This window comes from Pipistrellus hanaki (assembly GCF_964339955.1).
Source record: "Pipistrellus hanaki genome assembly, chromosome: 2".
NCBI lineage: Eukaryota > Metazoa > Chordata > Mammalia > Chiroptera > Vespertilionidae > Pipistrellus > Pipistrellus hanaki.
Window position 1 is genome coordinate 194391357 of NC_140504.1, and position 27769 is coordinate 194419125.

At 53.3% G+C, this 27769-nt stretch overlaps 2 protein-coding genes across 9 annotated transcripts in view; one reads left to right on the top strand and one right to left on the bottom strand.

Annotated features, from left to right (window-relative positions):
- Window positions 1-224: 224 nt before the first annotated feature.
- MFN2 (mitofusin 2) lies at window positions 225-27454 on the bottom strand. Of its 8 annotated transcripts, none has more exons than XM_084875325.1 (20): window positions 27207-27454; window positions 26008-26146; window positions 25540-25607; window positions 19557-19735; window positions 16252-16387; window positions 15484-15646; window positions 14694-14818; window positions 13752-13860; window positions 13562-13669; window positions 11978-12131; window positions 11685-11752; window positions 11431-11552; window positions 10208-10334; window positions 9474-9578; window positions 9121-9223; window positions 8504-8724; window positions 7138-7293; window positions 4268-4464; window positions 3154-3288; window positions 225-2071 (listed from the first exon to the last, which is right to left on the bottom strand). In XM_084875325.1, the coding sequence occupies exons 4-20, from the start codon at window positions 19729-19731 to the stop codon at window positions 2002-2004; spliced, it is 2274 nt and encodes a 757-aa protein (XP_084731451.1). In that variant the 5' UTR covers window positions 19732-19735; window positions 25540-25607; window positions 26008-26146; window positions 27207-27454; the 3' UTR covers window positions 225-2001. The 8 variants fall into 8 exon arrangements, with proteins under 8 accessions (XP_084731451.1, XP_084731448.1, XP_084731453.1 ...); XM_084875322.1 differs by having other exon boundaries at window positions 11972-12131; XM_084875327.1 differs by lacking the exon at window positions 27207-27454 and adding an exon at window positions 26743-26906.
- The window catches only part of KIAA2013, a 175877-nt gene continuing 174578 nt past the window's right edge, over window positions 26471-27769 (top strand). Inside the window, exon 1 of the mRNA XM_084875338.1 lies at window positions 26471-26475. The gene's annotated coding sequence lies outside the window, so the exon portion shown is untranslated. The remainder of the gene's footprint in view (window positions 26476-27769) is intronic.

Here is a 27769-nt window from a genome sequence, read left to right on the forward strand (position 1 = left end):
TCCTGTCAAGGGCATGTACCTTGGTTGCAGTCACATCCCCAGCAGGGGTTGTGCAGGAGGCAGCTGATGGATGGTTTCTCTTTTATCGGTGTTTCCAATTCTCTCTCCCTCTCCCTTTCTCTCTATAAAAAATCAGTAACATATATTTTTAAAAATATTAACCTGCAGACTCAGTTATGTAAGAGGGAGTTTGCAAAAGAATAGTAAACTGAGAAGATCCCACAAAGGGTTCCCAACTAGCTTTATTTTCATTTCCAATATGATCAGCAATGATACAGGAGCAATTCAGGCAAATATATCACCTTAAATACATCAGAGAAAAAACTCACTGCCAAGCACGTCTCACTCCAGCAAATAAACATAAACACAGAGAACAGTCAGCAGCATTACATTCGGTGTCTCTGCCACACTTCCTTCAGAAAGTCCCCCTCGGTGGTACGTATTTCATCTTACTTATGGTACAGGTTCAAAATTTCATTCACTGCCCAGGGGCTACATTAAAAAAAATTCATGTGTAGTTATATTAAATAATTCCCCCCCAAAGCACAAAACTCGTTGGGATTGTGGGACACTGGTTCCCTGGCACGCTGCGAGGTGACACTGTGCAGGCCTGCAGGACACGCTTTGTTCCACACGGCAGTGCAGGCTGCGGCTTCAGAGCAGTGGGACCTGGAGGGGAGGCCCCTGCGTGGCCGCCCACGTGTGCAGAGACCATCAACTCACATCCTGACACCAGAGAGCACGTAGACTCAAAAGGGCAAGACAAGCCCTGCCCTTCACTGGAAGAGGGGCTGCTTCTTTCTAGCACGTTCTTTGACCTGCGCTGCAAAGGCTGTCCCCGAAGGCGGCCTGCCCAGACAGTTAACACTCTGGAGACAGGAACCTGCCCCCACTTTGACCGCTAACAGTGGAAAGCACGTCTCGAAGTTAACAGGAGGAGGCCACGTGTGTGGTGGGAGTGCAGAGCGGGCCCCGGGTTCCCACTGTCCTTGGCCAGCTGCAGCGTCACCGCAGACTCAGCCCAGAGGATGCTCGGCCGGGGCAGGTGGGCCAAGTCTCTTTAAGGGGCACAATGGGGGTGCAATCAAGCTAGTGGGGTGACTCTCAGACCCTGTGGGCCCTCAGAGTGAGGTCTAACGGAGGGCCTTGCTCTGCCCCGACTCCATCTTCTCCGGCTGTCCTGAAAGGGGCCCACGCCCCCAGCCTGCCACCAAGGCCCCCTTCCTGCCACGTCTTTCCTTCTGCCACATCCTTTAACAACCTGGACCGAACCCCCTCTCACTAACAATAAAACCAGACCACGCAGGCCAAGGACCGGAACTAGAACAAGGTTGACGACGAAGAGCAGGGAGGCACGTCCCTCCTCATCGCGGTAACAGCCGCCCTCCACACACAAGCTCCCCTAAACTATTCTCACCACCGCAATCAAACCCCCGTGGCTCAGGCCACCTCACCCAAAACCCAGGGCGTGGTGCGTCCTGAGCCCCGCCATCAGCGTATGCTGAGAGCTCTGCGCGGACAAAGCACGGAAGCTGAAGGACCGACTGACACAAGCCAAGTCCTTCCGGGACAGAACCATGCCGATGCGATCCGGGGAGAAAGTCCAGGCCTCCCCTAGAGTGGCCCTTCTCTGCAGGCGCGCTGGGCCGGCGTCAGTGTTGGCGGGAGGAGGGTGTGCAGGCTCCGAGCAGGCATGCGGTGAGGCTGGGAGCCAGGGCCTGACCAAGCACCCAATGATGCTCAGACAAGTGACTCTGACAAAGCAGAGACTCCACTTGATTCCTCGGTGTCACGTCGTTGGAAAAGTCTCCTCTAGGGTGTGAGCCGGAAAATCTCCCAGCAGCAGCAGGCGAAGGAGGGGGAAAAGCGACTAGTGTTTAAGGGCTCAAAACGGCGAGACACTGGTGCTTCCGTTCTCATGGTGGCGGCCGGCCAGGAGCAGCCCTGGGGCGCCCCCGCGGCTGGCACTGCCTTCTCCACGCCGGCTCCGCTCCGGCTGCACTATCTGCTGGGCTGCAGGTACTGGTGCATGAACATGTTGAGTTCACTGTCCATCCAGCCACCTTTATTCCTGCAGAGAAAGGATTTGGCAGTGGTAATAGCTGATAATAATAATAATAGGTAATGTTAGCATTATATGCCAAGCCCTGTTCTTGGCACAAACTCCTCCAAAAACCCCCTTCTTACACACGAGGAAAATGAGACTTTCCAAGCTGCAAGCTGTTATCTGCTTCACCCTGGGACCACAGGCCAGGCCCTGAACTGGTGGGAACTCTGCCTCCCTGCCTGTCCATTTCCGTTCATCCTGCCCCTGTGGCCGACAAGCAGCAGACGCTCCCCGCATGCGCCTGCTAGCTCCCAGGGGATGAGTGCGTCCCTGGAAAATGGCTGCCTCAGGGGTGGGCGGGAGGGCACACGGACACAGTCAGGGGAGGGGAAGTCTACTTCCCTGGGTTGGAGCCTGTGACCAAAGACAAAGCTCCCGGGGTGCTGCCCCCCAGGGGCGAAGGCAGGAAGTATAAGGTCCCCCGTGAACTGACGCTCTATCAGGCTGAGCACACACATTCAGCTCTGTGGCTATGTCATGAAACCTGACTATTTACAGATGGAAACGGTGAGGCACACAAAACTCAGTGAATGGCCAGAACCCAGGACCCCTGGCTCCTCAGGTCAATATTCTCTCCAGCAAACTCTGTTTCAACTTACCCTCCGCAGATGTGGGCTCCCAACTGATTCCTGCCGATTACCTGTGACCTAACAGCTTGCCTGTGGGTAAAATACTGGCTTCCCGCTTCGTGAGCTCAGAGAGAAACGGACTAAAATGCGGGCGGGGGCCTAGCCCAGTGTCCGCAGCACACAGTGGACAGAAAAGGATGCTGAACACTGAGCAGAGCAGCTCATGTCAAGCGCCCAAAATGCTGCAGCTGAGAAGGTGCCAGTGAGCTGTAACCCTACGGCCCCACCCCACATCGCCTGGCTCCTCTGCTGCCACCACGGCCATCACTGCCAGTGCCTGGGGGACAGAGCTGGCACCACACCTGGCATCCCAGGTGCTGGGCAAATGTCTTACAGGGAACAAGCTAAATCCCTGCCAGGAGACGTGTGTTCGCACCACACACCACGGCCCACGCCTCCCCACCCAGGCCTCCTCACCTGAGCAGCTTGGCTTTGCTCTGAAGTGAAACCAGAACCTCGATTTTCTGGTTCATGGCAGCAATCTCCTGCTCCAGGTTCTCCCGGGTGACATCCACTTGCTGGCACAAATGAGCAAACGTCCCAGACAGTTCCCTAGGAGGAGAGCCGGGATCAACGGGGCAAAGTGGCTGTTTTATAGAACGAAGCTGGTGACTAAATCCGACCCACCCAGAGGAGGGCAGCTGCCAGGCCTGTCACCCGCTGGCAGCTCCGCCCGGCGCCAGGCCTGGTTCGGTAGAATCCTCCCTACCCCGCGCTGAGTCCTGCACCTCACCACCAGCACGCACACTCACTGCCACCACCGTGAGGAACCAGCAGTGCAGGGCACCCAGAGCTTGAGACCAGGATTCAGATCATGGCTCTGCTGCTCTATGACCGGGGACAAGTGACTCCTCTTCAAGTCTTCATTTCTCCATTTCGAAAAAGCAAATGCCCAGAAAAATGCCTGCCTCTAAAGGGTTGGAGGAGCCAAAGGGCCTGCCACATGGCAGCCAGCATTCACTCACCACCAGATGCAGCGATCCGCTCCCCCCTGACCAGAGCTGTACCAGAAGAATGAGCATGTGCCTTAGAACTGCAAGGCTGCATCCAGAATGCGAGCCTCTAAGGCACATGTGTCAAACACAAGGCCCGCGGGCCAAATCCAGCCCGCCAGGCCTTGCAATGTGGCCCGCACCTCGCTGTCATCACTGCACTCCGCTGTCAGTTTATGACATTGTCAGTTTATGACTGTTCAGTAAACCATTCGGCCCGCGATTTAGGCTGGATTTTAGATTTTGGCCCCTTCTCTGATTGAGTTCAACACCCCTACAAGGCAACCTTTAAAGTAACGCCCCTCATCTCTCCATGTCCTCCTTCCTTGGGGAACCAGACTCTTACTGGGTCCCAGGCCAGGACACAGGTACCCCTGGAGAGATGCTACTTCCCGTCCCCGGCTGCAAGGTAGCACCGCACAGCGGAAGGTCAGGGTCAGATGGTGCTCAGGACCCCATGGTTTCCAGGTTGGAAGGGGACCCAGAGGGAATCCTGAGCCACGGGAGCTGGCGTTGGTGCAGGGCTGCCGGCCACTCACTGCTGGACTTGGTGGCTGCAGTTGGAGCCGGTGTAGCTGATGATGAGCTGCAGCTTCTCGCTGGCATACTCCACGAACTGGCGCTTGAAGGCCCTCTCCTTGGCCTTGGTGGTCCAGGTCAGACGCTCGTAGACATAGAGGAGGCCGTAGAGTCCGAAGGACAGGGCGATGAGCCGCCAGCCCACCGCCTTCCACACCTGCAGAAGCACAACTGTCAGCTGAGGCCTCTGCCGCCCATCCTCTCAGCCCAACCCTGCCAGGACTTTTCCGAGAGCCCCAGGCAAGGAGCCTTTCCCCGACTCAAAACACCTCTTTCAACGCGTCCTTTAATCCCACTGAGGCCCACAGAGCAGGGGCCGGCTAGAGTTTAAAATAAGGGTCCGAGCCGGTTTGACTCAGTAGATGGAACATTGGCCTATGGAATGAAGGGTCCTGGGTTGGATTCTGGTTAAGGGCATGTACCTAGGTTGCAGGGTTGATCCCCAGCCCTGGTCAGGGCGTGTGTGGAAGGCAACCAATCAATGTTTCTTTCTCACATCAACATTTCATTCTCTCTATCTCCCTCCTTTCCACTCTCTAAAAATCAATGGAAAAATATCCTCAAGTGAGGATTATCCAAAAAGAAAAAATTAAATTAAATAAGGGAAACTTGGTGTTTGCATATATGATTTATACAAAACAGTGGGTTGGGGTACAGATCCAGGCACACGGAATTTTTTTTTTTAAATCCTCACCGAGAACTTGCTTACAGAGAGGAAAGGAGAAAGAGAAATATCAACATGAGAGAGAAACTCGTTGCCTTCCGTATGTGCCCTGACCCGGACTGAACCCACAACCTCGGTATGTGCCTTGACTAGGAGCAGAACTGGCAACCTTTTGGTCCACAGGACCAGCTAAACCAGCTGAGCCATCCAGCCGGGCGGCACACAGAATTCTTGAAGATAGACGCTCTGCTGACACTGGCAAGTCACATCCCACACCTCGTTCCTCGGCAGACGGCTCCTTTTTGTCCTGTCTGTAGCACTCTGCTTCAAGGCAGTGTGGCTACACGCAAAGAGCACTGGGCTTGGAGCCGGAAATCGAGCCCCAGTGCTGCCTGCCATCCTGGCTGTTTCGGTACACCTGTTCCCCCAAAACCAGCATAACGGTCTTCACCAATTTACAGGTTTTTTGGGTAAAACAAGATGTTATAAAAGGGTTACATAGCCATCAAGGGCCAGCGTCTAAGCCAATGACCCTCGGCCAGGCCACCTCTGTGAAAGAAACAGAATATGTGCCTCTGCAGGCGGAGGGAGAGGGGCCTCGGCTGTCTCACCTGGTCTTACAGGTTAGAAGGCAATTATGTTTGTTACATTCAGCCACCGTTTCTACAAATCAAATGTCCATATAGAGCAACTCGCCCATATCATCAAGAAAATTCAAGGTAGCCCTGACTGGGTAGCTCAGTGGGTTGCAGCGTCATTTCCATACACCAAGGTTGTGGTTTGATCCCCAATCGGGGCACATACAAGAATCAACCAATACATAAAAAAGTGGAACAAATCAATGTTTCTCTCATGCACACGCTCTTAAAATCAATAAATAAATAAAAAAGGAAGAAAAGAAAGAGCCATGGCCAGTGTGGCTCATTTGGTTGAGCATTGTCCTGAAAGGTTGCTGGTTAGATTCCCAGTCTGGGCACATGGCTGGTTGTGGGCTGAATCCTCAAGCAGGGGGCGTGCAGGAGACAGCTGATCCAAGTTTCCCTATCATATCAATGTTCTTTTTTCTCTCTCTCTCCCTCCCTCTCCCTTCCTGTCTCTAAAAAAAAAAATCAATAAAAAATATTTTTTTTAAATATATTTTATTGATTTTTTACAGAGAGGAAGAGAGAGGGATAGAGAGTTAGAACATCCATGAGAGAGAATCATCGATCAGCTGCCTCTTGCACACCCCCTACTGGGGATGTGCCTGCAACCAAGGTACATGCCCTTGACTGGAATCGAACCCAAGACCTTTCAGTCTGCAGGCCGACGCTCTATCCATTGAGCCAAACCGGTTTCGGCAATAAAAAAATATTTTTTAAAAACGTAAGTTTAAAAAAAGAAAAAAAATTCAAGGCATAAGTTAGTTATCCTGGCTGCAGTGTCTCCTGGGAAAGGAAGTAAGGAAGTACAGGAGACCCCAGTTATGAAGAAGGCAGCCTGCAGCCCTAGCTGGTTTGGCTCAGTGGACAGAGTATTGGCCTTTGGACTGAAGGGTCCCAGGTTCGATTCCGGTCAAAGGCACAATCCTGAGTTGCAGGCTCGATCCCCAGTAGAGGGCGTGCAAGAGGCAGCCAATCAATGATTCTCTCTCATCATTGATGTTTCTACCTCTCTCCCCCTCTCCCCTCCTCTCTGAAATCAATAAAAATATATATTTTTTAAAAGAAGGCAGGTTTGGCCTCTTTTGTATTAAACCCTTTCAAGTTTTGCTCTTGGTTTTCTTGCCTACAAATGAGAAAGTCCTGGTCACACCCACCTCTCCAGAACCCAGGCCTGTCCATCTCATGGGTCCACTTCTCTACCCACCACACACCCAGGCCCCACAGGGGAAAGAACACAGCCTTAGAGTCAGACGGGGCCAGAGCTCACAGCCTGGCAAGGTAGTCACAGACTTTCCCGTCTGTCAAATGGGAATGAGCTACCCTAAACGTCAGCGGAGTGAGACATGTAGGTCACTAAGAATATATGTTAAGGGACTGAGACTCACACTCAGCACCGATCAGTGAAGAGAGCTCTGTCTCTGATGGAGGTGGACAAGCCGTGCCACGCAGGGACCACAGGACTGTGCCCCCAGTCAGCCCCTGTCCCCCACCTCCCACCCACCCACCAGGGCTTGTCACTGACCACTCCTCCAACAACCAGGATGCCCATGGAGGTCCTGGACGTCAGGGAGGCCAGGCCGGTGACCATGGAAACCATGAGTTCTTCTTGGGCGAGGGAGCCCTGAGGCAGGGGGGGCATGCTGGGGTTGGCTGGCGTCAGAGGGATGGGACGCTGAACCTGAAGAGAGAAACAAGGAGAGGGGAGAGAAATGAGGCTCATTCAATGATCCTTCAGGGACCCTCAAAGCGAGGGGTCCTGAAACAATTCCCAAAAGGCCAAAAGGGGGAAATGAGCTTCATAACAGACCTGCTAGCCCCAAGGTGAGCACTGTGGGATACCCCAAAACGTGAGCAGTGGCCACCTGGGAAGGCTTCAGCATCCCCAAGTGTGAGATATATACCAAGAGCAGCACGTGCAACAACTGAAGTGCAGTGCAGAGGGATGGTGTGAAATCTAAATTTCACAACGGAACACGGAGCCCCGGCCGGGCGGCTCAGTTGGTTGGACCATCATCCCTTCCATCAAAAGGCTGCAGGTTTGTTCCCGGTCAGGGCGCACACAGGAGGCAAGCCACTGGTGCTTCCTTCTCACACTGATGCTTCTCTCTCTTCCTTCCCCTCTCTCTAAAATCAATAAACATATCCTTAAGTGAGGAAAAATATTTTTAATGGCATATGGAGAGATATTTTATGTCATTTAGATTTAAGTTATATGTTATTATAATGGTTACTTAATACTTACTTTAATTTAACTTAATAGTAATAATGCTTACTTTAATGTGCATTAGAAGAAAAAATACATGCTGAAACCGGTTTGGCTCAGTGGATAGAGTGTCGGCCTGCAGACTAAAAGGTCCTAGGTTCGATTCCGGTCAAGGGTATGTACCCTGGTTGCGGGCACATCCCCAGTAGGGGGTGTGCAAGAAGCAGCTGATTGATGATTCTCTCTCATCAGTGTTTCTAACTCTATCCTTCTCTCTTCCTCTCTGTAAAATATCAATAAATATATATATATATATATATATATATATATATATATATATATATTTTTTTTTTTTTTTTTTTTTTTTTTTTAAATACAGCCCTAGATAACCAGGTTTGATTCTGATCAAGGGCACACATGCCTGGGTTGTGGGTTTGATCCCCAATAGTGGGCAAGCAGAAGGCAGCTGATCAATGATTCTCTCTCATCACTGTTGTTTCTACCTCTCCCTCTCCCTTACTCTCTGAAATCAATACAAATATATTAAAATAATGAGCAAAAGGAAAAAAAATACAGCTAGCATTTGCAACTTCACAAGCATCAGTGCTCAGGAAATGGCCAGCGTGGCTGTGGGGCCGCCGGGACGGTGGGCCTCCCGCCCGCCCAGGTGAGGGGCTGCGCGTGCCTGGTCATTGTAGCCCATCAAGGCCCGGCGGCTGTTCTTGGGGCCCAGGAACCTGTTCACCAGCATGGTCCACCCGAGAGAGAAGTGGAACTCGATGTCCTCCTGGAAGTCAGCACACAGCTTGTCACAGTTGAGGTCGTAGCTGAGGGAGAAGCACTGCCGAGGGACCAGCATGTCCATCTGACTCCGCACGGACGCGGGGAGGAGGGGCTTCAGGCCGTCTGTCAGGAAGAGAAGGGGAGAGCACCTCAGCTCCAGGGCCGAGGCATGGCACACGAGCCCGCAGCTGTGGCCAAGGACGCTGATGGTTCTGCCCAGAAACCCGGCCCGGAGGAGGGCTGTGGGACCAGAGTCCCACCCTCGGGCGGACAGGCCAGCTCTCCCAGGGGTGCAGGTCTGGGCTCTGCTCCTGCTGACATGATGCCTCACGTGGGTTAAGGAACAGGCCACTCAGCGGGGACGGTCCCGTGTGGTAACACAAGACGGCTCCGGGGCTACATGTGGAACGAACTCATGACATCACCCAGAACCTGAAGGCATCGAGGTGACTCATCACCAAGGTGACAGACGGGAAGTGGTCCCTGCGGCCTGGCCTCGAGCCGCCTTCCCGCACTCACCGATCATCTCCTGCTGCATGGTCTGCAGGGAGCCCGTGATGGCCGTGGAGCAGCGGTCCGACATGTTTCGGCCCAGGCCCTCCTCTATGTGGCGGTGCAGCTCCTGCAACCGGACGAGAGAGGGAGGGAAGAAGCACCCAGTCAGGACTTCCTCTGGGAACCGAAGGACACGGAGGCTGGGCAGCCCGCGCCCTGGGAGCTGACATGGGAGAGCTGGGTGAGGCCTGGTCCCGTCTGCCCGGCTGAGGGGTCCTGACAGACCAGCAGGGACTGAACCACGGCTGCTAGAGATGCCACCCAGTCGCCAAAAGGATCGAGGGGTGCTTATGGGAGCATGGCTGCTAATGACTCACATTCTTATAAACCTTGAGGACGACGGGAGAAGGGTGGAAATCCATCTGGTACTCGTCCACCAGCACGGAGAGGCGCCTGATCTCCTCGGCCATCGCCGTCGACACCTGTAGAAGGAAACGTTGGGGATCGAGCCGAAACTGGTTTGACTCAATGGATACAGCGCCGGCTTGGGGACTGAAAGGTCCCGGGTTCGATTCCGGTCAAGGGCATGTACCTTGGTTGCGGGCATATCCCCAGTAGGGGGTGTGCAAGAGGCAGCTGATCGATGACTCTCTCTCATCGATGTTTCTAGCTCTCTATCTCTCTCCCTTCCTCTCTGTACAAAATCAATAAAATATATTTAAAAAAAAGAAAAAGAAAAAGAAACGTTGGGGATCGGGAAAGAACATGTCCATATCTGCACTGGGAGAGCATCTAGAGTCTCAGACTCCTCCAATATCCTTCTATTCACCTCCCACCCCATTCTCCAAGCCAGCTGTTTCCTCTGCTCGGGGTGGCATTAAAGCTTCTGAGGTAGAAGGGACATGAGAGGTTGGCTGACCAAATGCTCACTAAGACCTGGAGAAGGTGACCTGCCAGGGCCACACAATGGACCGGTGAACCCGGCGAAGGCTCTGCATGCTAAGGATCAGGCCACTGGCTCCTTCTGGAGGCTGAGAAGGCCCCGGATGAGGAGGTCTGCTTTTCCACGTTTCCACCCCGGACTCTGCTCTGGTCTGAACCCGTTTCTCACCTGCCTTTCGACTTCCTCCGTGATCTGCTTGATCCGCAGTTTGTAGTCCTGTGCCAAGAGCTCCAACTGTTTGTCAATAAAGGTCAGCCGCTCCTGCCGCTCCTCGCGCATTTCCAGGCAGTAAACCCTGGGAGAGAGGGCTGGTTACAGGACCCAGGCCCCTCCACCAGGAAGGGAGCCAGAGGGGCTGCCGGGAAGCCTGTGTGAGCCCAGCTGAGGGCTTTATTTCGATTCAGTCCAGGGCACGTACCTCGGTTGCAGGCTCGATCCCTGGCCCTGGTCGGGGTCCCTTTCAGGAGGCAATTAATCATGTGTCTCTCTCACATCAATGTCTCTCTCTTTCCTTCTCCTCCCTTCCACTCTCTCTCTAAAAAAAAAAAAAAAAAAAAAAAAAAAAAAAAAAAAAAAAAAAAAAACACACAGGAAAAATATCCTCTGGTGAGGATTGACCAAAAAAAAAGCAGTCAATGGGAAAACGAAGTATTCTCAATTCACATGGCATACTCTCTAGCAGTTTAACAGTCACAGCTCCTAACACATGTACCCACAGATGAAGGCAAAGAAGAGGTGAGTGAGAGAAAGACTGCACAGTAGCCAGAATGACGCTGTGGCTGTATGTTCTGCATGTTCTTCAGGGTTTACGCAAAAAGTTCTTTTTACATGGATCATAGGACTACACACCAGATTCATGATCATGGTCACCTTTGGGGGGGAGGGTCTGAGCAGAATGACACTGGGTCAAGGGGCTGAGGAATCAAAGGTACTTCCATTTTTTCTGAGTTTTTACATAAAAATAATATGAAGCATAACTAACTATCAATTCTGTGTGGTGGTAGCAAGGTGCTTTAACCTTTGTGCCTTTCTATATTTCAACATCACTCCAAAAAAAGGTTGTTTTTAAAATGTGTTCCGCCTTGGGCTCTGAGCATGGCTGCAGTGCCCAGGGCAGCTCTGGGCCAGGCCTCCAGCATGAGCTGTGAGGTGGCATTTCAGAGCCCCATGCTTGCACAGGCCCAGTGGGACAGACGCCCAGTGGTCCCTCACCAGGCTGCTCCGGGTACCTCTAGGGAGGCCTGGTGGCTGGGAAGGACACCTGCATGGGACACAGAGACTCGGCTCTGCTGGCAGGGCTCTGCCCCTGGGCCCATCGTCCCAGGCAGGGGAGCAGCAGTCACTTCCCAGCATCCCCTCTCCCCAGGCCTGCCCGAGCTCCCGGTCCTTACCGCTGCTCCTGAGCCGCGATGTGCAGAGAGTCCATGATGAGGCGAACTGCCTCCGCAATCTGCTTGGCCCGGACCGTGTGCTGCTCGAATTTGGTCTTCACTGCGGACTGGGAGATGCACTCCTGGAACAGACAAGAGGTGCTGAGGAGGCCACATGGCCACCAGCAGGGCCAGGCTCTGGTGTCACTGCCCGGGACAGGGCCGGTGACCGCTGGGAAGCCAGAAGCACCAGGAACCAGAATCAAAGGACTCACCTCAAACCTCCTCTCAAAATTCTGAAATTCAAGCATTCTCACTTGAAAGCCTTCTGCAAGAGCGCCCCCTAGGAGAACTGCATGTTAGTCTGGAAATAGCTGCAGGGGAGGAAAGTGAAAACCCACAAAGCCATGCCAATGCGACACTTGGCTAAACACTGGGGGGGAGCAAAGAGCTCCTCACTCAGGCTGTCCTCACCACATCCTTCTCAGAACTATTTTCTCTCAGCTCACAGCATGAGACCAAACGCCTCAAACATTAGCGAAAAGGAGGAAGTGGGTCTCACTGTCACCTCCTTCGGGCATGCCCTGGGCCTTCTGGATCCTGGCGTTGAGCGCCTCCTTGGCAGACACGAAGAAGATGCGGTCTCCGGCCTGGCCCCGATCCACCACGCCCAGCTCATCCACCAGGAAGCTGGTGCAGCGCTCCATGTGCTGCCGCCGCACCTGGAGCCAAGCAGAGGGGTGCGTGTGACCAGGTGGGCAGGCGAACCGTCTCCCACCATTCCTGCTCTCTAGTCACCACACTCCTCAGGAGCAATATGGCCACGGGAGTTCCTTAGGGGATGGCCTGCCAAAGGTGTTTTATGGATAAACTAGAAGTCCAATGCACGGAGGTTCATTTAAGAATGGGCCTTCCTTCCCCTGGCTGCCAGCACAGCCTTCATTCAGGATGGAGCCGCCTTTCCACCTTCCCACGCTGCCCAGAGGCCTGAAGCAGCTGGGGCGGTGTGGAACGCCCCACCCCCGCTGCTTTGCGCCTGCATATACAAATTAACCTGCCATTTTTGTTGCGTTGATTTGCATACTCACTCCTGATTGGCTAGTGGGTGTCACAAAGGTACGATCATTTTGCATCTTACTCTTTTATTAGTGTAGATCACATGTGTCAAACACAAGGCCCGCGGGCCAAATCCAGCCCGCCAGGCCTTGCAATGTGGCCCGCACCTCGCTGTCATCACTGCACTCCGCTGTCAGTTTATGACATTGTCAGTTTATGACTGTTCAGTAAACCATTCGGCCCGCGATTTAGGCTGGATTTTAGATTTTGGCCCCTTCTCTGATTGAGTTCGACACCTCTAGTGTAGATAAACAGAAATGCTAACACATGCCTCAAGGTGCCTCTTGTGAGGGCCTAACCAGTGTCTCACTTTCGTGCCCCAGAATGAAAGGAACCGGGAGTTGAGAAACCTCCACCGGGGCTCTATGCTGACAAGCCGAGTCCTCCAAGGCCTTATCTATGAAATGTCCCCCACACAATCCTGTCTGGCTCTGAAGCCTAGGGTTCTACTACTAGAACTTTCACATGCCAACAGCCTCTTGGGGCCATCTGCCACCTGCCCATCTCAAATGTTGAGAGATTTCATCCCTGCTGTAATTCTATTACATCCACCTCACAAGTCACACTGCCCAATGTCAGCCTGCTGACTGCACGCCTTTTCACCCCTTAGTACCAATCTGGGACTCCTGTTCCTTTCATCTCACACACATGAGCCAATTATCTTTGTCCCTCTTTTAAGCCTCCTTCCTGGGTATCTTCCTAGCACTGAGCTGGTCCTACGATGATTGATCCTGTATGAACCAAAGTGAGCACAGGCCCCAAACAAGGCGCAGCTAAGGTGCTGGGGACGCTCTGCAGACCCGGATGAAAACCTCTGAAGGGTGGAGAGATCCGGGAAAGTGACTGGGAGGTGAAGAGAGTGTTTAAAGGCGGCAGAAGACCCCACAGTGAGCGAGGGAACACTTGGGAAATCTGTGGAGATGAAACTCCTTTAGGAAAGGCTGACCCTGGTGCAGCCTGGGAGTGCACAAAGGAGCCCCGGGTACATACACATGTGGGGTGCAGTCTCCAAACTGCTGAATAGAGAGGCACCAACCTCCTCCATGTACTCGGGCTCTGAGGCGGACGCATCCCAGCGGTTGTTCAGAATGAAGATGTTGGGACGGGACAGGCGCTCGCTCACCTTGTGGAAGAATTGCTTTTCCTGCACAAGAGGGAAAGGCCTCAGCGAAGGGGCCCCGCCAGCCAAGGCCCTGGGAGTGTGGGAAAGGCGGAGGCGGGGTTACCGTCTGCATCAGGGTAGACTCCGAGTTGGCCACCAGCACAAACACATCAGCGTCCAGGCAAAACTTGTCAATCCAGCTGTCCAGCTCTGTGGTGACATCGATGCCAGGGCTAGAGGTGACAGGGTTAAACCAATATCAGGCACACAGGCCATGGGTCCTGTTCTTCCTGCTGTGGCAGACCTGAGGCAGCCAAGCAAGGGAGAGACGGCTAAAGAGGGGGTAAAATGTCATCCCTTCCTGAAGGGATTTTTCCTTTTCATTTCATAACGCTCCAGGTAATCCGAGTGTGTTTCCTGCCACGTGCGTCTATCACTTTTACAAAAACATGATGATTTATGATTTTACTCTGGAGATAAACAATTAAGGTGGCGTGCTGCCCTGGCCTGTAGCTCCACTGATTAGAGCGTCACCACAATACACCAGGGTTTCAGGTTCAATCGCCGATCAGGGCACATATAAGAACAAACCAGAGAATGTATAAATAAGTGGAAACAATTGATGTTTCTCTTTCTCTAAAATTAATAATTTTTAAAAAGGTGAAGTGTTATATTCATGAGAGTCCAGTAAGCACTACAGTACCGTATTTCTTGGTACAGTTGCAACCTGCCCACAAAGCAGGAACAAAGTAAAGTGCTCCTTCCCCAAAAATAAAGTACAACACGGACGCCACCTCCCGACACACGTACTAGCATTGGGTTGAGGCTTTGGTCACCCCTCCCATTCCTCCCCATAGGCCATCGCTGGCACATCTTCAGGGCACTGATGCCAATGATACCATAACCAGACCCCGGAGGGAATCCAAGAGGCAGGGGGCGTGGTAGAGCCAATACATAAGCAGAGCAAGGACAGGGCCCAGGGGACACTGGCTTGGATGATCCAGAAATGGGACTCCTGGCCCTCTAGGTTTGGACTTCCTACGTACGCAGGCACCTTCCCTCTTACCTGTCCATCAGCACGAGGTCATCCTTCAGCAGCGGGCACTTGGAATTGGGCCACATCACACTCACCAGGCTGCCGGCATGCAGCTGCTCATCCTGGTGGAGGGCATGCGCCAGCTGGTTCACGGTCTGATGGGGGGAGGGGAGGGACGTTCAGGGCTCAGGCCCAGCCGGTAGCTGCTGCCACAGGGCAGACTGCCTGTGCTGCCTGGCGTGGCACAGTGGCCTGAGACTGCTTTGCTTCCCCTTTCCTTCCACTGCACACATAAAAGTCAAGAGCTGGGAGCTGCCAGGAGAACCAACTATTCTTCACTCCCCCTCAAGCTTCTCCCTCAGACACTGCGCTAAAGCTGGCAGTGCCTGTACTAAGTCTTTATGAACCGAAATGAGCATCTGGCCCCACACAAGAATGCAGCTGGCTCTCAGGAAAATTGAATGTACCAGCTCCTAGCTGGTATGTCAGAACCCGCAAGCAAATGCAGGAATCGCTCTCTGAAAACTTCCCCAAGGAGAACAAGGCATGTACTCTCTTCAGGTCAAAAGAAAAGCCGGATGGCCTGCTGGGTAATATGCAAGGACCTGGCAGGCTCCCATTCCTGGTGTTCCGGGTTCCAGCCCTTCCTAGAACAGCTCTCCTCCTAAACAGCCAGGGAGCAGGGCCGCCACACCCATCACCAGGCACCACCCTCTGCTAGGAGCCGTTACTCCTGTCTTGCTAGTTGGTCTAAGCCCAGACTCACCCTCCAGGATGCCCAGGGCCGCGGCCCTGCCCCGGGTCCCACCCAGCACCGCACCTTGATGCTCCTCTTCTCCTCCGAGCCCTCCGTGAGGAGGAAGGCCTCGTGGCCATCTGTGCCCTCCACCCGCAGGAAGCAGTTGGTGGTGTGGCCGATCCCGGAGGGCAGAACTTTGTCCCAGAGCATGGCATTGATCACGGTGCTCTTCCCGTTGCTCGTCCTGTGGGAAGGGAACCCTGGCTGTCAGCGGGGCACCGACACCTGCACTTGGGGCTTTCGCAATGAGGTTAGCAGCCTGGAGGCCCGAGGCCTTGTTGTCTGCAGTGACAGCAGTGCCCGGACAGGCAGAGCAGGCGCTCTGACTTTATGGAAATGCACGGACAGATGCCTGTCCTACCCTGTGAGGTGCTCCTGGCTCATCACTGCAAACCAACATGCAAGGCGCTCACACGGTGGGGAGTCAGCACGATGTGGCTTATGTCCGTAAACAGGCCTGCCCTGACCGCAAGCCTCTCAGCGTCACTGATGGGACCACTGAAGGAGACCCTTCCACTGAAACCACTGACCCTCAGTCTCAGTGACCCCAGCTGAATGGCCCCGATGACCCTGGCTTCCTCAGAAGGCCGAGTGTGCTGCTCCTCTCCCCCTGTGCTCCTCCTCACATGAGGCCCCACCACGTCTGCCCAGCGGGTAACTGCTGCCACAGGGCAGCCTCCCGTGCACCCAGGACCGTGGGTTGCTCAGCCTGTGGTCTTGCCCAAAGTGTCACTCTCACCCGCCCTCCCACCCAGCCCAGGAGGGAAAGGTGTGAGGACGAAAACTCACCGGCCAAAGAAAGCCACTTTCATGTGCCGCCGGGCCAGCACCTCGCTGATGCCCCGCACTTTGGACAGGTAGCCTTTGACGTCCAGAACCTGCTCTTCTGTCGTAACGGGGTCCAGCTCTGCATTCCTGTGGGTGTCTGGGGGCGGGGAGGGGAAATGGGTCAGCACCCGCTCCCAGGAGTTCCACTGTCACGTCCGGGAGGAACAGAGGCCACCGAGGCGGCTCCCTGCTGCCGGGCTGAGGTCCCGATTCCCTGTTGTGGCCGCAGCGCGCAGTGACCAACACGGCTCCCAGGGCCGGACTACCTGGTTCCGTGCAGGAAGGACCTGCTGGTCTAGCCTCTTCCTAGCTTTGTGGCCTCAAGCAAATGGACCTTCCTGGGTCTTAGTTTCCTCACCCTTAAGATGCAGGTAACAGTCCCCACCTCCTATGACTACTGCAAGTATCCATCATGCACTAGCCACCATTTTTAGCGCTTTTAAAAAGCGCTAAAAATGGTGGCTAGTGCATGATGGATACTCAAATATTAACTGTCATCATTTACGTTCATGTTTAGTACTTAATAAATACCAAGTTCTCACTACCTGCCAGGCACAATTTTGACCACTTTTCAAAGCTACATTTAAAAGAGACAGCCAGTAGCCCTATCCGGTTTGGCTCAGTGGATAGAGCGTAGGCCTTCGGACTCAAGAGTCCCGGGTTCGATTGTACCTTGGATGCGGGCAAATCCCCATTAAGGGGTGTGCAGGAGGCAGCTGATCAATATTTCTTTTTAACTCTCTATATTTCTCCCTTCCTCTCTGTAAAAAATCAATAAAATATATTTAAAAGAGACAGCCAATAGGCCAACAAACTCTCAGTCCTAAAGCAGTAACTCTTCCCTCCCCAGCCAGGGCAATCCCAACACAGAATCCCAGAATTCTCCAGCTCTTTCCCTTCCAGTCTACCAACAGGAGAGGCCTCATATTTTCACCAAAAAAAAGAGAAAGACACGGAAACACCCCTCCTGATGCCATCTCATAAAAACCTGCACTAAGCACGTGTCTGCCCACAGCCCACCTGAGTAAGTGACTCAGAGCGTTATAGTCTGGGCTCTGGGAGGACTGAGGCCTGGTCTGCCCCATCCCTGCATGCCACTGCTAGGTGCCAGAGATACTGCTATTATAAATAAGCAGGTCACCAACAGGAATAATGTCAACAACCGACCTTATCATGTTAAAACTCAGATTTTGAAGTTTAACAAATATTTAGGAAATAGTTTCTCTTGCCTCAGGCCCATGCTAAGAGCAGGGCAAAGAAGGCTGGGAGCAGCCAGGCCCGGAGCAGCCGGGTCGGGTGCGGCCAGGCCCGGAGAAGCAGGTGCCAGGCTGGGAGCGGCAAGGCCTGGAGCAGCAGCTGCCAGGCTGGGAGCAGCCAAGCCCGGAGCAGCAGCTGCCAGGCTGGGAGTGGCCGGGCCCAGAGCAGCAGGGCCCAGAGCAGCCGGGTCGTGTGCAGCCAGGCCCGGAGCAGCAGCAGCCAAGTCCAGAGCAACTAGGTCGGGAGCGGCAGTGGCCAGACCCGGAGCAGCTGGTTGTAGAATGGACCAGAGCAACAGAGGCCAGGCCCGAAGCAGCCAGGCCCGGAACAGCTCGCTCCTCGCCTGCTCCTGCCCCACGGCTGCCTCTCAGACATGGCTGGAAACTTTTGCGGGAACTTGAGGGTCTGCTGAATCAAGTGATGAAGGCTTAGATCTGGATGTGTTGAGTTAGTATAGCGCTGGGGTGTTGATCTGTGAGTGCCTTGGGTGGGGCCTGGATGAGGCTGGTTGACCTATTTGGAAATGTCTTTTGTGTGAAGTGTATCATTGGGCATGTGGAGGTATTATTGATATGAGAAAATGCTAAGTAACTGATTTACTATCTGAAAAGGGATTTACTATCGGGGAAAGGGAGGGAGGAAGAGACTGAACATAAACTGTGCACCTATGGATGAGGACAATGGGGGATGGGGAGGGGGCGGAGGGTGGGGTGGGAACCTGGTGGAGGAGGGAAGAAATGAGGAACCTTTGTAATAATATGAACAATAAAGATTGATTAAAAAAATAATAATAATTAATTAATTAATTAATTAATTAAAAAAAAAAAAAAAAGAGCAGGGCAAAGATAAGTCCACTCTCAATCTCAGACGCTCAGGCTGTAACACAGTACTGACTGGGCGCCTCAAAACGGAAATGTATTGATCGGGATGCCAGCTGGTGGGTGAGGGCCCTCTTCGGGTTCCAACTTCTCGTATCCTTACCTGGTGGAAGGGGCTAGAGCTTCGAGGGGGCCTCTTTTATAAGAGCGCAAATCTCATTCCTGAGGCTCCTCCCTCCTCACGGCCTCATCACCTCCCACAGGCCCCACCTCCTAACACCATCACATGGGCCTCAGGAGTCCAACACGGGAATGTGGGGGACACAAACATTCAGACCGTAGTACTAGACATGTTTCCTTTCCTTTAAATAACGATCCTCAGAACAGAGGTGGCCTAGAAATAGTGCTGAGAAATAGCAGCCTGACATGTAAACCAAGCATGAGCCAACCGTGTCCCTGGAGCTTTTCCACTGAACCTCTAGGGTTCCACAGACTAGAATCGGAAAACCCCTGGTCTCACCAGAGCCCTGCTTTCCTAAGTGAAGAGACCAAGGGCAGATAAGACTCAGCTACTGCATCTTTCCTGACCAGCCCAGGACCCGGAGTCAGAATGTGCCTTCCTGAGAGGGAGCCTGAGAAGTCAGTGGCTGGAGGGGCACTCAGCCTGAGCAGGACCCTGGGAACCAGCTCGTCTGTGCTGAGCCTCCAGGCCGGGCTCCAATCAGTAACTAATGACCAAGGTGCCGGTGAGGCAAGTTTCCTATTCATAGTCCTGTCGTCTAAAAATATCAGAGAACACCTTGGTCAGAAATAAACACCCAGAAAGAGCCCCGGATGAATGGCAGCAGAGCTGGGCCAAGGAAAACACCGGGGTAAAGCCCCGTGTGCCACTTACACGCTATCATGCACCTCGCCCTCCACCTGCTTGTGTTTCAGATGGGATTAGATCCGCCCACCCCTCGTGATTAAATGAAGTCGTACAGGGAATCCTTAAATGACAGGTCCCTTGTTTTCCTGGCCGATCTCCCTGGCACCCAACTCCACACCATTCCGAGCAGAGCGTGGCTGGAGGTAACAACGCATCTGGGCAGGAGCCCCCCAGGCACAGGGCTGTTCTGCCCACCCCCAAACCCTGCCCCTAAATATCAAAACTGACAGGAGCGGGCCCGGCGCAGCAGGCGCCCGTCTCACCTTCCAGGAAGGTGGCGCTCTCTTGGATGTAGGCCCCCAGCTGCTCAAAGATGCCATTGATCTTCTTCTTGGCGGTGACAAAGTGCTTGAGGGGAGAAGCATTCACCTCCGCCATGTGTCTCTTATCCTTCTTGACGGTGACAACGGAGTTGCATCGAGGGAAGAACAGGGACATCGCGCTGGAAGAGAGGAGCCCGTCAGCGAGCCCGGGACACCGGCTGGCGTCACGCTGGTGTGTGGCAGGGGCTGCAGGGGGGCGGGACCAGCCGGGGGTCCATCGAGAACAGGGGCTCCAGGACCAAGGCAGGGCCAGGAAGTAGGAGCCACATCTCACGAGTAAGCAGGACTTCTCAGGACACTAGGGCCAGGCTCCCTGTCACGGAGCCTGGGCACTCAGACGCAAAGTCAGCGCCCGAATTCAGGCCTAGCACTGGCCATGCCTCGCCTGCTGGACAGTGACAGCCCCTGCCTCCCACCTCAGAGAGACAAGGAGGAATCGAGAGGCAGAAAAGCATGACAGAAACCCACCTCTCTCCTACACATCGCACACCTGAGACCCAGCACTGAACACTGAAAGCAGGGAAGCAAAGTGACACTCAAAGTCAGCGACTCCCACCACTCTCCCCTGCTGTCCGGGTCCCGACAACCCTAATTTTATTTCTTTTTAATTTTTTTAAAATATTTTATTGATTTTTTACAGAGAGCCAGAGAGAGGGAGAGTTAGAAACATCGAGAGAGAATCATCGATCAGCTGCCTCTTGCACACCCCCTGCTGGGGATGTGCCCGCAAACCAAGGTACATGCCCTTGACCGGAATCGAACCTGGGACCTTTCAGTCCGCAGGCCAACGTTCTATCCACTGAGCCAAACCGGTTTTGGCGCGACGACCCTAATTTTAACAGATTTTGGTTTGGGGGTTGGGGGCACAGAGGCAGGATGATCCTCAGGAGAGGTCTATACTTTAGTTAAAAACATGTATTGTCTCCCTCATCATCAATGTGTGCGCAGTAGGAAGTGTGGAAACTAAAGGTAAAAAGAATCCCGAGGAGCTATGTAGTAACTGACAAGCTCAGTGGCCGAAAGTCATGGCACAGGATGACCTGATGATAAATTCCTAACTGGGTAGGTCATGGTGGGCAGTCACACCTCAGGCCTAGAAAGTTAATCTCCTCAGTAAAAAGTTAATCTTTACCTGAACCTTCTGTTCTTGGGTATCTGGGGACTTCTGAAATATCATAGTAACGCTCTTTTCCAGCCCCCTCAGAGACATACCCACCCTCATGGGAACACATACCATCTCTAGGCCACCTCTGTTCACTGTAAACGTCAAAGGTTAACTATTCTTACACACCAATACAAAAGAAGTATGCGTCTGTCCATTTTACTTTCCATCCAATCAGAGGTTCCCCAGCTCTGCTCTCCCGGCCTCCTAGTCTGCCACCAATGGATTCACGTAATCACCCTCGGTTCCCTCCTTTCATTCCCCGTGCATGAAAGGAGCTGCAGATCGGCCATGCCCATAGCATGTTCTCAGCCAGCATTTCCTCGATCCTGCTTCCAGGCATGTCCTTAGTCTGGCTCTAACAAAGTCCTGTACATATTTCTGCGGGGCTGGGGGTTCCGTAAATATTTCTATTCACAGGGCTGGGAGTTCTCTCGGACACCACCTCCCTGTGATAAACACTGATAATGTCCATCAGCACGGCCTGTTTCTGGGCGGGAGGCTCTCTTGCTCTCCCGCACTCACACATCTTCCCAGCCCGGTTTTTCCAGAGAGCAGTAACACGTTAGGGGTCTCCAGACCTCACTCCCAAGCCCTAGAGACATTTGGCTCGAGTCACAAGGACAGACAGAAGGAAACGAAAAAGGTAGCACCCTCGTGTGGTTGGGAATCTCTGGCCCCAAAGGCAGGCTGTTGCTCAGAGACCCCGCTACACACACAGCTACTCCGCCAGCAGAGCCTGGCATCCTGCGAAGTGAAAGGGGAAAAGCCCTCCGTGGGTGAGTCAGTGAGTGCCACAGCCATGTGGGTGTGCCTGGCTCTGCCCTCCGCAACACCCGGCAAATTCCTGTCCGCCACTCCCTCTCCAGCAGGCCTTGTCAGAGCCATCAGCCCTCTCATGGCCAAGGCCAAGCAATCATTCTCTCTCCCTGGGAAAGGAGAAGGCGTTGCTCATGAGTAAGCATACACACATGACAAACTTCCAAAGGTGTCAAAGTTCCCGAGAAACAGCTGAGACCAGTTTGGCTCAGTGGATAGAGGGTCAGCCTGCGGACTGAAGGGTCCCAGGTTTGATTCCGGTCAAGGGCATGTACCTTGGTTGCGGGCACATCCCCAGTAGGGGGTGTGCAGGAGGCAGCTGGTAGATGTTTCTCTCTCATCGATGTTTCCAGCTCTCGATCCCTTTCCCTTCCTCTCTGTAAGAAATCAATAAAATATATATATATATATATATATATATATTTTTTTTTTTTTTTTTTTTTTTTTTAAAGTTCCTAAGAAACAAAATATCTAGAAAAAGTAGATTTTGCATACCTGAAAACTGGATCCTAGGAACTAGCCATCCCAAGGAATGGGCAGAAAGACAGACAGACCCACAGGGAAATTGCAACCAGCATGTTTTGCCCACAGCCACAGATTACTCTGCATTGTTAATGACTTCGGGGGAGATAGGAGTGACTTGTATGTCCATTTCTACCTTCCTCCTCAGTAAAACACCACAACTGCGGGAGAGTTTCTTAGCTTGGAGGCCACGTGTCAAGGGCTTACTAAGAGACAGAAGCCTGGCCAGTGTTGCTCAATGGTTGAGCATCAACCCATAAACCAGGAGGTCATGGTTCAATTCCTGGTCAGGGCACATGCTGGGGTTGTGGGCTCCATCCCAAGTAGGGGGCATGCAGGGGCACAGCCGCTCAATGGTTCTCTTTCATCACTGATGTTTCTTTCTCTCTCTCCCTCTCCCTTTTTCTCTGGAATCAATTATACACACACACACACACACACACACACACACACTTTTTTTTTTTTTTTTTAAGCTTCTAGTCCAGCACCCTTGGAGAAAAAAAAGAGAGACAGCAGTGCTCTGAGAAGGGACACTGGGCCCTAGCTAGTTTGGTTCAGTGGATAGAGTGTTAGCCTGTGGGCTGAAGGGTCCCAGGTTCAGTTCTGGTCAAAGGCACATTCCCAGGTTTCAGGCTTGATCCCCAAATGGGAGAGCATGCAGGAGGCAGCTGGTCAGTGATTCTCTCTCATCACTGATCTCTCTCTCTCTCTCTCTCTCTCTCTCCGTGTTCCTTTAAAAAATTATTTTTTTTTAAAGGGACACTGGGAAGAAAACATCACTCTCCTCCAAAGCAGAAGAGGAGAGAGCATGCGATCAGGCTGACTGAGGCCCAGCAGGTAAGGCTGTTAGAGAAACAGGAATGCAAGAAGTGAGAGAGGAAAACCACTGACGGGAGAACAGGGATACCTGACACGGGCGTGAAGTAGCGTGCAGATGACAGATTCTGGAATGTACACAGCTGGGTACAAATCGTGCTCAGTCTATTTCTGCCCTATATAAACTTGAGCAATTTATTTATCCTCAAAGCCTTGGATTCATCACATGTACAAGCGTGATGCCCACAGACTAAGAAGGCTGGGAATGGCAGTACAAGCTCAAAGGTAACTTTATATGTTATATAGCAACCACAGACTCTGCCAGCAAGATCACAACACCTCCACAACACACCCACAGCTCCCACACCTGCTGCCAGGAGGATGGAGTAAGCAGGTCTGCTCAGACACAAGGCTGACTTGCTTCCAGGCAGCAAGTTCCCTGAGAACCACAAGGCTTTTATTTGTTTGTTTGTTTTATATATTTTTATTGATTTCAGAGAGGAAGAGAGAAGGAGAGAGATAGAAACATCAATGATGAGAGATCATTGATTGGCTGCCTCCTGCACACCCCCTGCTGGGGATCAAGCCCGCAACCTGGGCATGTGCCCTTGACCAGAATCGAACCGGGGACCTCTCAGTATGCAGGCTGATGCTCTATCCACTGACCCAAACTGGCCAGGGTCGAATGGCTTTTAGAAGCAAGTGCTTTAAAGTTCTGGTCATTGCTTACAAGCCCAAAGGACATGAAATGAAAGGTGTTAGTGTCCAGTAAGTGCAAGATTCAAAGGCACGCATGCTAGTAGAAGTTCAGTGTGTCTTTGATATTACAAGGTCTACTGGGACTTCAGCTTGTCCAGGAGCTGACTGCTCTCCCCATTCCCCAACTTGCAGCTGCATGCCATGCCCACATGGCTCACGTGGAACCGCTCACGTGGAACCTCCAACCCCTCCAAACTCTGATGGCTCTGGCTCTGCTAATTCCCGAGCTGAGATGCTGCTTTCAGCCTGGAATCCTTTCCTTTTTCACCCGTTTGACTCCTACTGACCTTCTAGGCCCAACGCTAGTGGCATCCCTCCACGAAGCTCCCCTGATGTCTCCAGGGAGGACTACCACCTTACCTGGCATTTTGGTTTTTTGCCCTACTCCAGTGGTCAGCAAACTCATTAGTCAACAGAGCCACATATCAACAGTACAACGATTGAAATTTCTTTTTTGAGAGCCGAAAACCGACTTCTGCGCAAGGGCCATGAAGTTTCAATCCCGCACGTGGCATTTTGTGGAAGAGCCACACTCAAGAGGCCAAATAGCCACATGTGGCTCGCGAGCCGCAGTTTGCCGACCACTGCCTTACTCTGTCTCCCTGTCTAGTCTATGAGCTTCTAGAAAGCCAATCTCCAACACAGAGCAGTGGCCTATTTCCACTTCTACTTCCTCCTCCACAGCTGTGAGAGCCATGGTTTGAGATGCTGCCTTCATGGGCAGCATCTTCTTACCCTTCCATCCCTGGAGCACCCACATCTACGTTTTTCTTAAAAAGCAGCTTTTGACTAAGCATGTGTTTCTTAGTATTTGGAACAAGCCTTTCAGATGCCAGGGTTGAATCCTCCCAAAGAGCCAGCTAAACATGCATAGGCACACCAACGGACCAAAGTTGCAAAATACACGCACACAAGACAAGATAGGGCCCCTACCATCTTGGGCTTTGCCTGCTGGCTTCCCAGCCTTCCAGGAAGTGGGAGGCGCTGGGTTCCTGTCCCTCTGGAAAGCCCTGATAGCCCCTACTTCCCTGCAGGGCTCTCCACAGGCAGGAGGCCACCCCAGGCACAGCTGTCCCCTGTGCTGGCAGATGTGACTGCTGCAAAGCATCCTGAGGTCGTGGTTTCAGAGAGTTCACGAAAGCACTTCCCAAGCGTGGCCCACAGCACGCTAGTGCACCCCCTGTTCCACTCTGTGCTTCACACCCCTCCCCTGGAGCACATGCGCGCAGTAGAGACTTTGGGCAGCAAGGCCTGTGGTAAAGACACTAGTTTAACTGGACTTCATGCAGCCTTTCACAGATTTGTCTGAAGAAACCCTTCTTCTATGTAAGAGTTTTTTAAATCCTGATCACACGTTGGGAAAAATTTCCCACCCCAAAGAACTGCTAGGGGAAACAATATTAAGAGACTGTTAGTGCCTTGGCCAGGTAGTTCAGTGGTTGGAGCGTCACCCCGTACACGAAAAGGTCTAGGGTTCGGGGACACACTCAGCAGACATAACCAGGTTGCAGGTTCAACCCCCCCACCAATCAGGTGCATAGAGAAGGCAACCAATTGATGTTTCTCTCTCTTCTCTCTCAAATACACACACACGCGCGCGTGCACACATACACACACAAACATACATGTTGTTATTAATGTTAACCTAAGACCAGAACCAAACCAAATTCCAAACTGAAACTATCAGCCTATTAGCACTCCATGCTAACAGAAAGCTTTGCCTCAACTCAGGCCATTAGGAGAGAAGCATTAGGTGTCTTGGGTGTAGGGAGAGCAGCAGCAAAATTCACCGCGGGCTACGTCTGGATGCCAAGCACAGTCCCTGGATCCACACCACCTCCTTACCCAGATTTACGTAGAGCAACTCCTAGCAGGGAAAAGAAAACGGATCCACGGGTCGTCTGCTGGCACAACTGAAAACAGAGGAGAGGCTGAGAAACTGAAACAGAAGAGCATACGCAGGCAAAGCGGGCAGAGCTGACAGAGCTGACTCTTAGAAGCGTGTGATAAGGAGCCAATCTCTGCTGGGCAGAGAGCGGGAGGGTGGAGCCAGCACAGCAGAGCACAAGCCAGGAGGACTAATTCCTCGGAGAGCCCAGAGATCCCAGCTGCTTCCTGAACTGTCAACTACTAAGCAGGGTCTCTCTGCAACCAGCGAAATCCTCCACGGAAACAGAAAGGAGATAGTGTTTCAGCCCGGGCTGGGGAACTCCAGCTCCGAGCAAAGATGGCCCACTCCAGAGACTTGCCTAACAGAGCCGTCCCTTTCCCTCCACCCAGACCAGAGCGCCATGAGTCCCAGCCACCACTTACTTTTTAGATGGTGAAGGACCTTCACAGGGTGGGCATTGTGGGCATGGCCGGGCCAAAAAGACCGAAGGTATTGCAGTTCTCCTGGGTCAAGTCTCAGATTGAAGTTGGCTACTGGTTGTGTTAACTCCACCAATTCCAACTTTGGAAAGAAAAGGGGAAATGTCAACAGACAGGGAAAACACAACAACAACTGGTACGCAAAGCATGTCTAATCGGGTATAAAGCTCAGCAAACTCATCCCTGAGGGAAGCTGACTCACTGAGGGAAGCTTGCTTATTCACCGGGGCGCGGGGTGACATGTGAAGTGCCCCAAGGAAAAAACACAACACGCAGGCGTGGGGCCACTCCTGGGTGTGTACAAACATACATGCAGTCCTGTGTGTTGGCCTGAGGGTCAGCCATGTGCTGGGGAGAGGGAAGGGCGCTGGTAGGAGCAAATTCAGAGTGCGGAGAGGAGCGGAGGAGGAAGCAGGAGGAGGACAGGGCTTAAGGGCGCGGAACTGAGAACTAGAGATAGGCGGGCCATCCTCTGAGCCCTTTCTGGGAGGAGGGAACAAGAAAAGATAAGAGAAATTAAAGAAATAGGGCAGTGAAGGATGACAAGAGAGGGGGGAATGGGCAGGTTTTGGCTTCGTGCACCCAAACAGCTTATTATTCGGCATTTTCTGCGTGCCTTCTTTGTGTGTGCCAGGCCTAGCATTAGGGATGGCTTAAAAAAAAAAAAAAAACACAGACCCTGCACTCCAGAGGCTTGCCATCGTGTGTGAAGTCAAACCAGTAAAGAGACAACCGTGTGAGAGAGTAGGAAGTGCCCAAAGCAGGGCAGGGCGGGCAGCGCAGGGCGCTGCGCTGAAGATCGCGGGCGCTGCTCACGTGCGGAGTAAATGCTGGCCAGGATAAAGGGCTGGGAATGAGAAGGAGACCGGGCAGGGGGGTGACATGTGGCCGGGAAGGCTGGGGTGACGAGGGGTGTCAGGGGACCCCACCCCGAGACCCGCCCCTCTCCGCAGGGCCGAGGCGGACCCGGCGGAGAGACCCGGGCGTGGGGACGCCGGCCCGCCCGCCCGCCCGGATCAGGACTCCCCGGGCCCCCAGCATCCCGCCTCGGGGCTCCAAACGTTCCCCCGCGGGCTGCTCGAGACTCGCCGAGCGGGGCCGGACCCACCCGTCCCCACCACCCGGCGCGCTCGCCCTCTCACCTTCACCTTCCCGGCCTCACGGCGGCCATCATGGCCCCCAGCGTCACCAGCAAGCGCCAGCCCGAGGGGAGGTGGGAGGAGGGGGAAGGACGCGTGTGTCACCGATCGCCGCAGTCTGGCCGCTCTGGCCCGGGGGAGTCGTTGAACTCGAAGCTCCACTGATTGGACCCCACCACTCTTTAGGGGGCAGGGGTGCGTCTGCTCAGCGCCCAGAGGGGCATGTCAGCGCGCCCCTTCACCGCCCGGGCGTCCCACGCCGATGACGCAAGCCTCGGGGCTCCCGCTGCATCATGGGGGTTGTAGTTCCGCCGGGAGCCTGTCTGGGCCCGGGTGGGTGGGGCCTCCAGCTGTCAAGGGGCAAAGAAAACAAGGGCGTGGACGGAGGTTCCCGCTCTTTTGTCGGGTGGCCCTCGCGGGCCTGATCCCGAGGGCTCCGCTAACTCGGGAATCTAACCTTTGGTTTGTAATGTTAGAGAAGCGCTCTCAAGAGGAAAACAGGAAGCAGGCTGGGGCCGGATGCCCTTCGATTGACTTTGAGAAGTAAGAACAGTAACCACAGTCCC

What these genes read in the sequence shown, in the direction of transcription:
- MFN2 (XM_084875320.1), bottom strand. Translation starts at nt 19,731, where the DNA reads ATGTCCCTGTTCTTCCCTCGATGCAACTCCGTTGTCACCGTCAAGAAG. An exon ending in GAGCGCCACCTTCCTGGAAG is followed by an intron (nt 16,388 to 19,556) that starts GTGAGACGGGCG and finishes CCCCGCCCCCAG; the next exon opens with ACACCCACAGGAATGCAGAG. An exon ending in AGCAAAGCCAAGCTGCTCAG is followed by an intron (nt 2,072 to 3,153) that starts GTGAGGAGGCCT and finishes CTTTCTCTGCAG; the next exon opens with GAATAAAGGTGGCTGGATGG.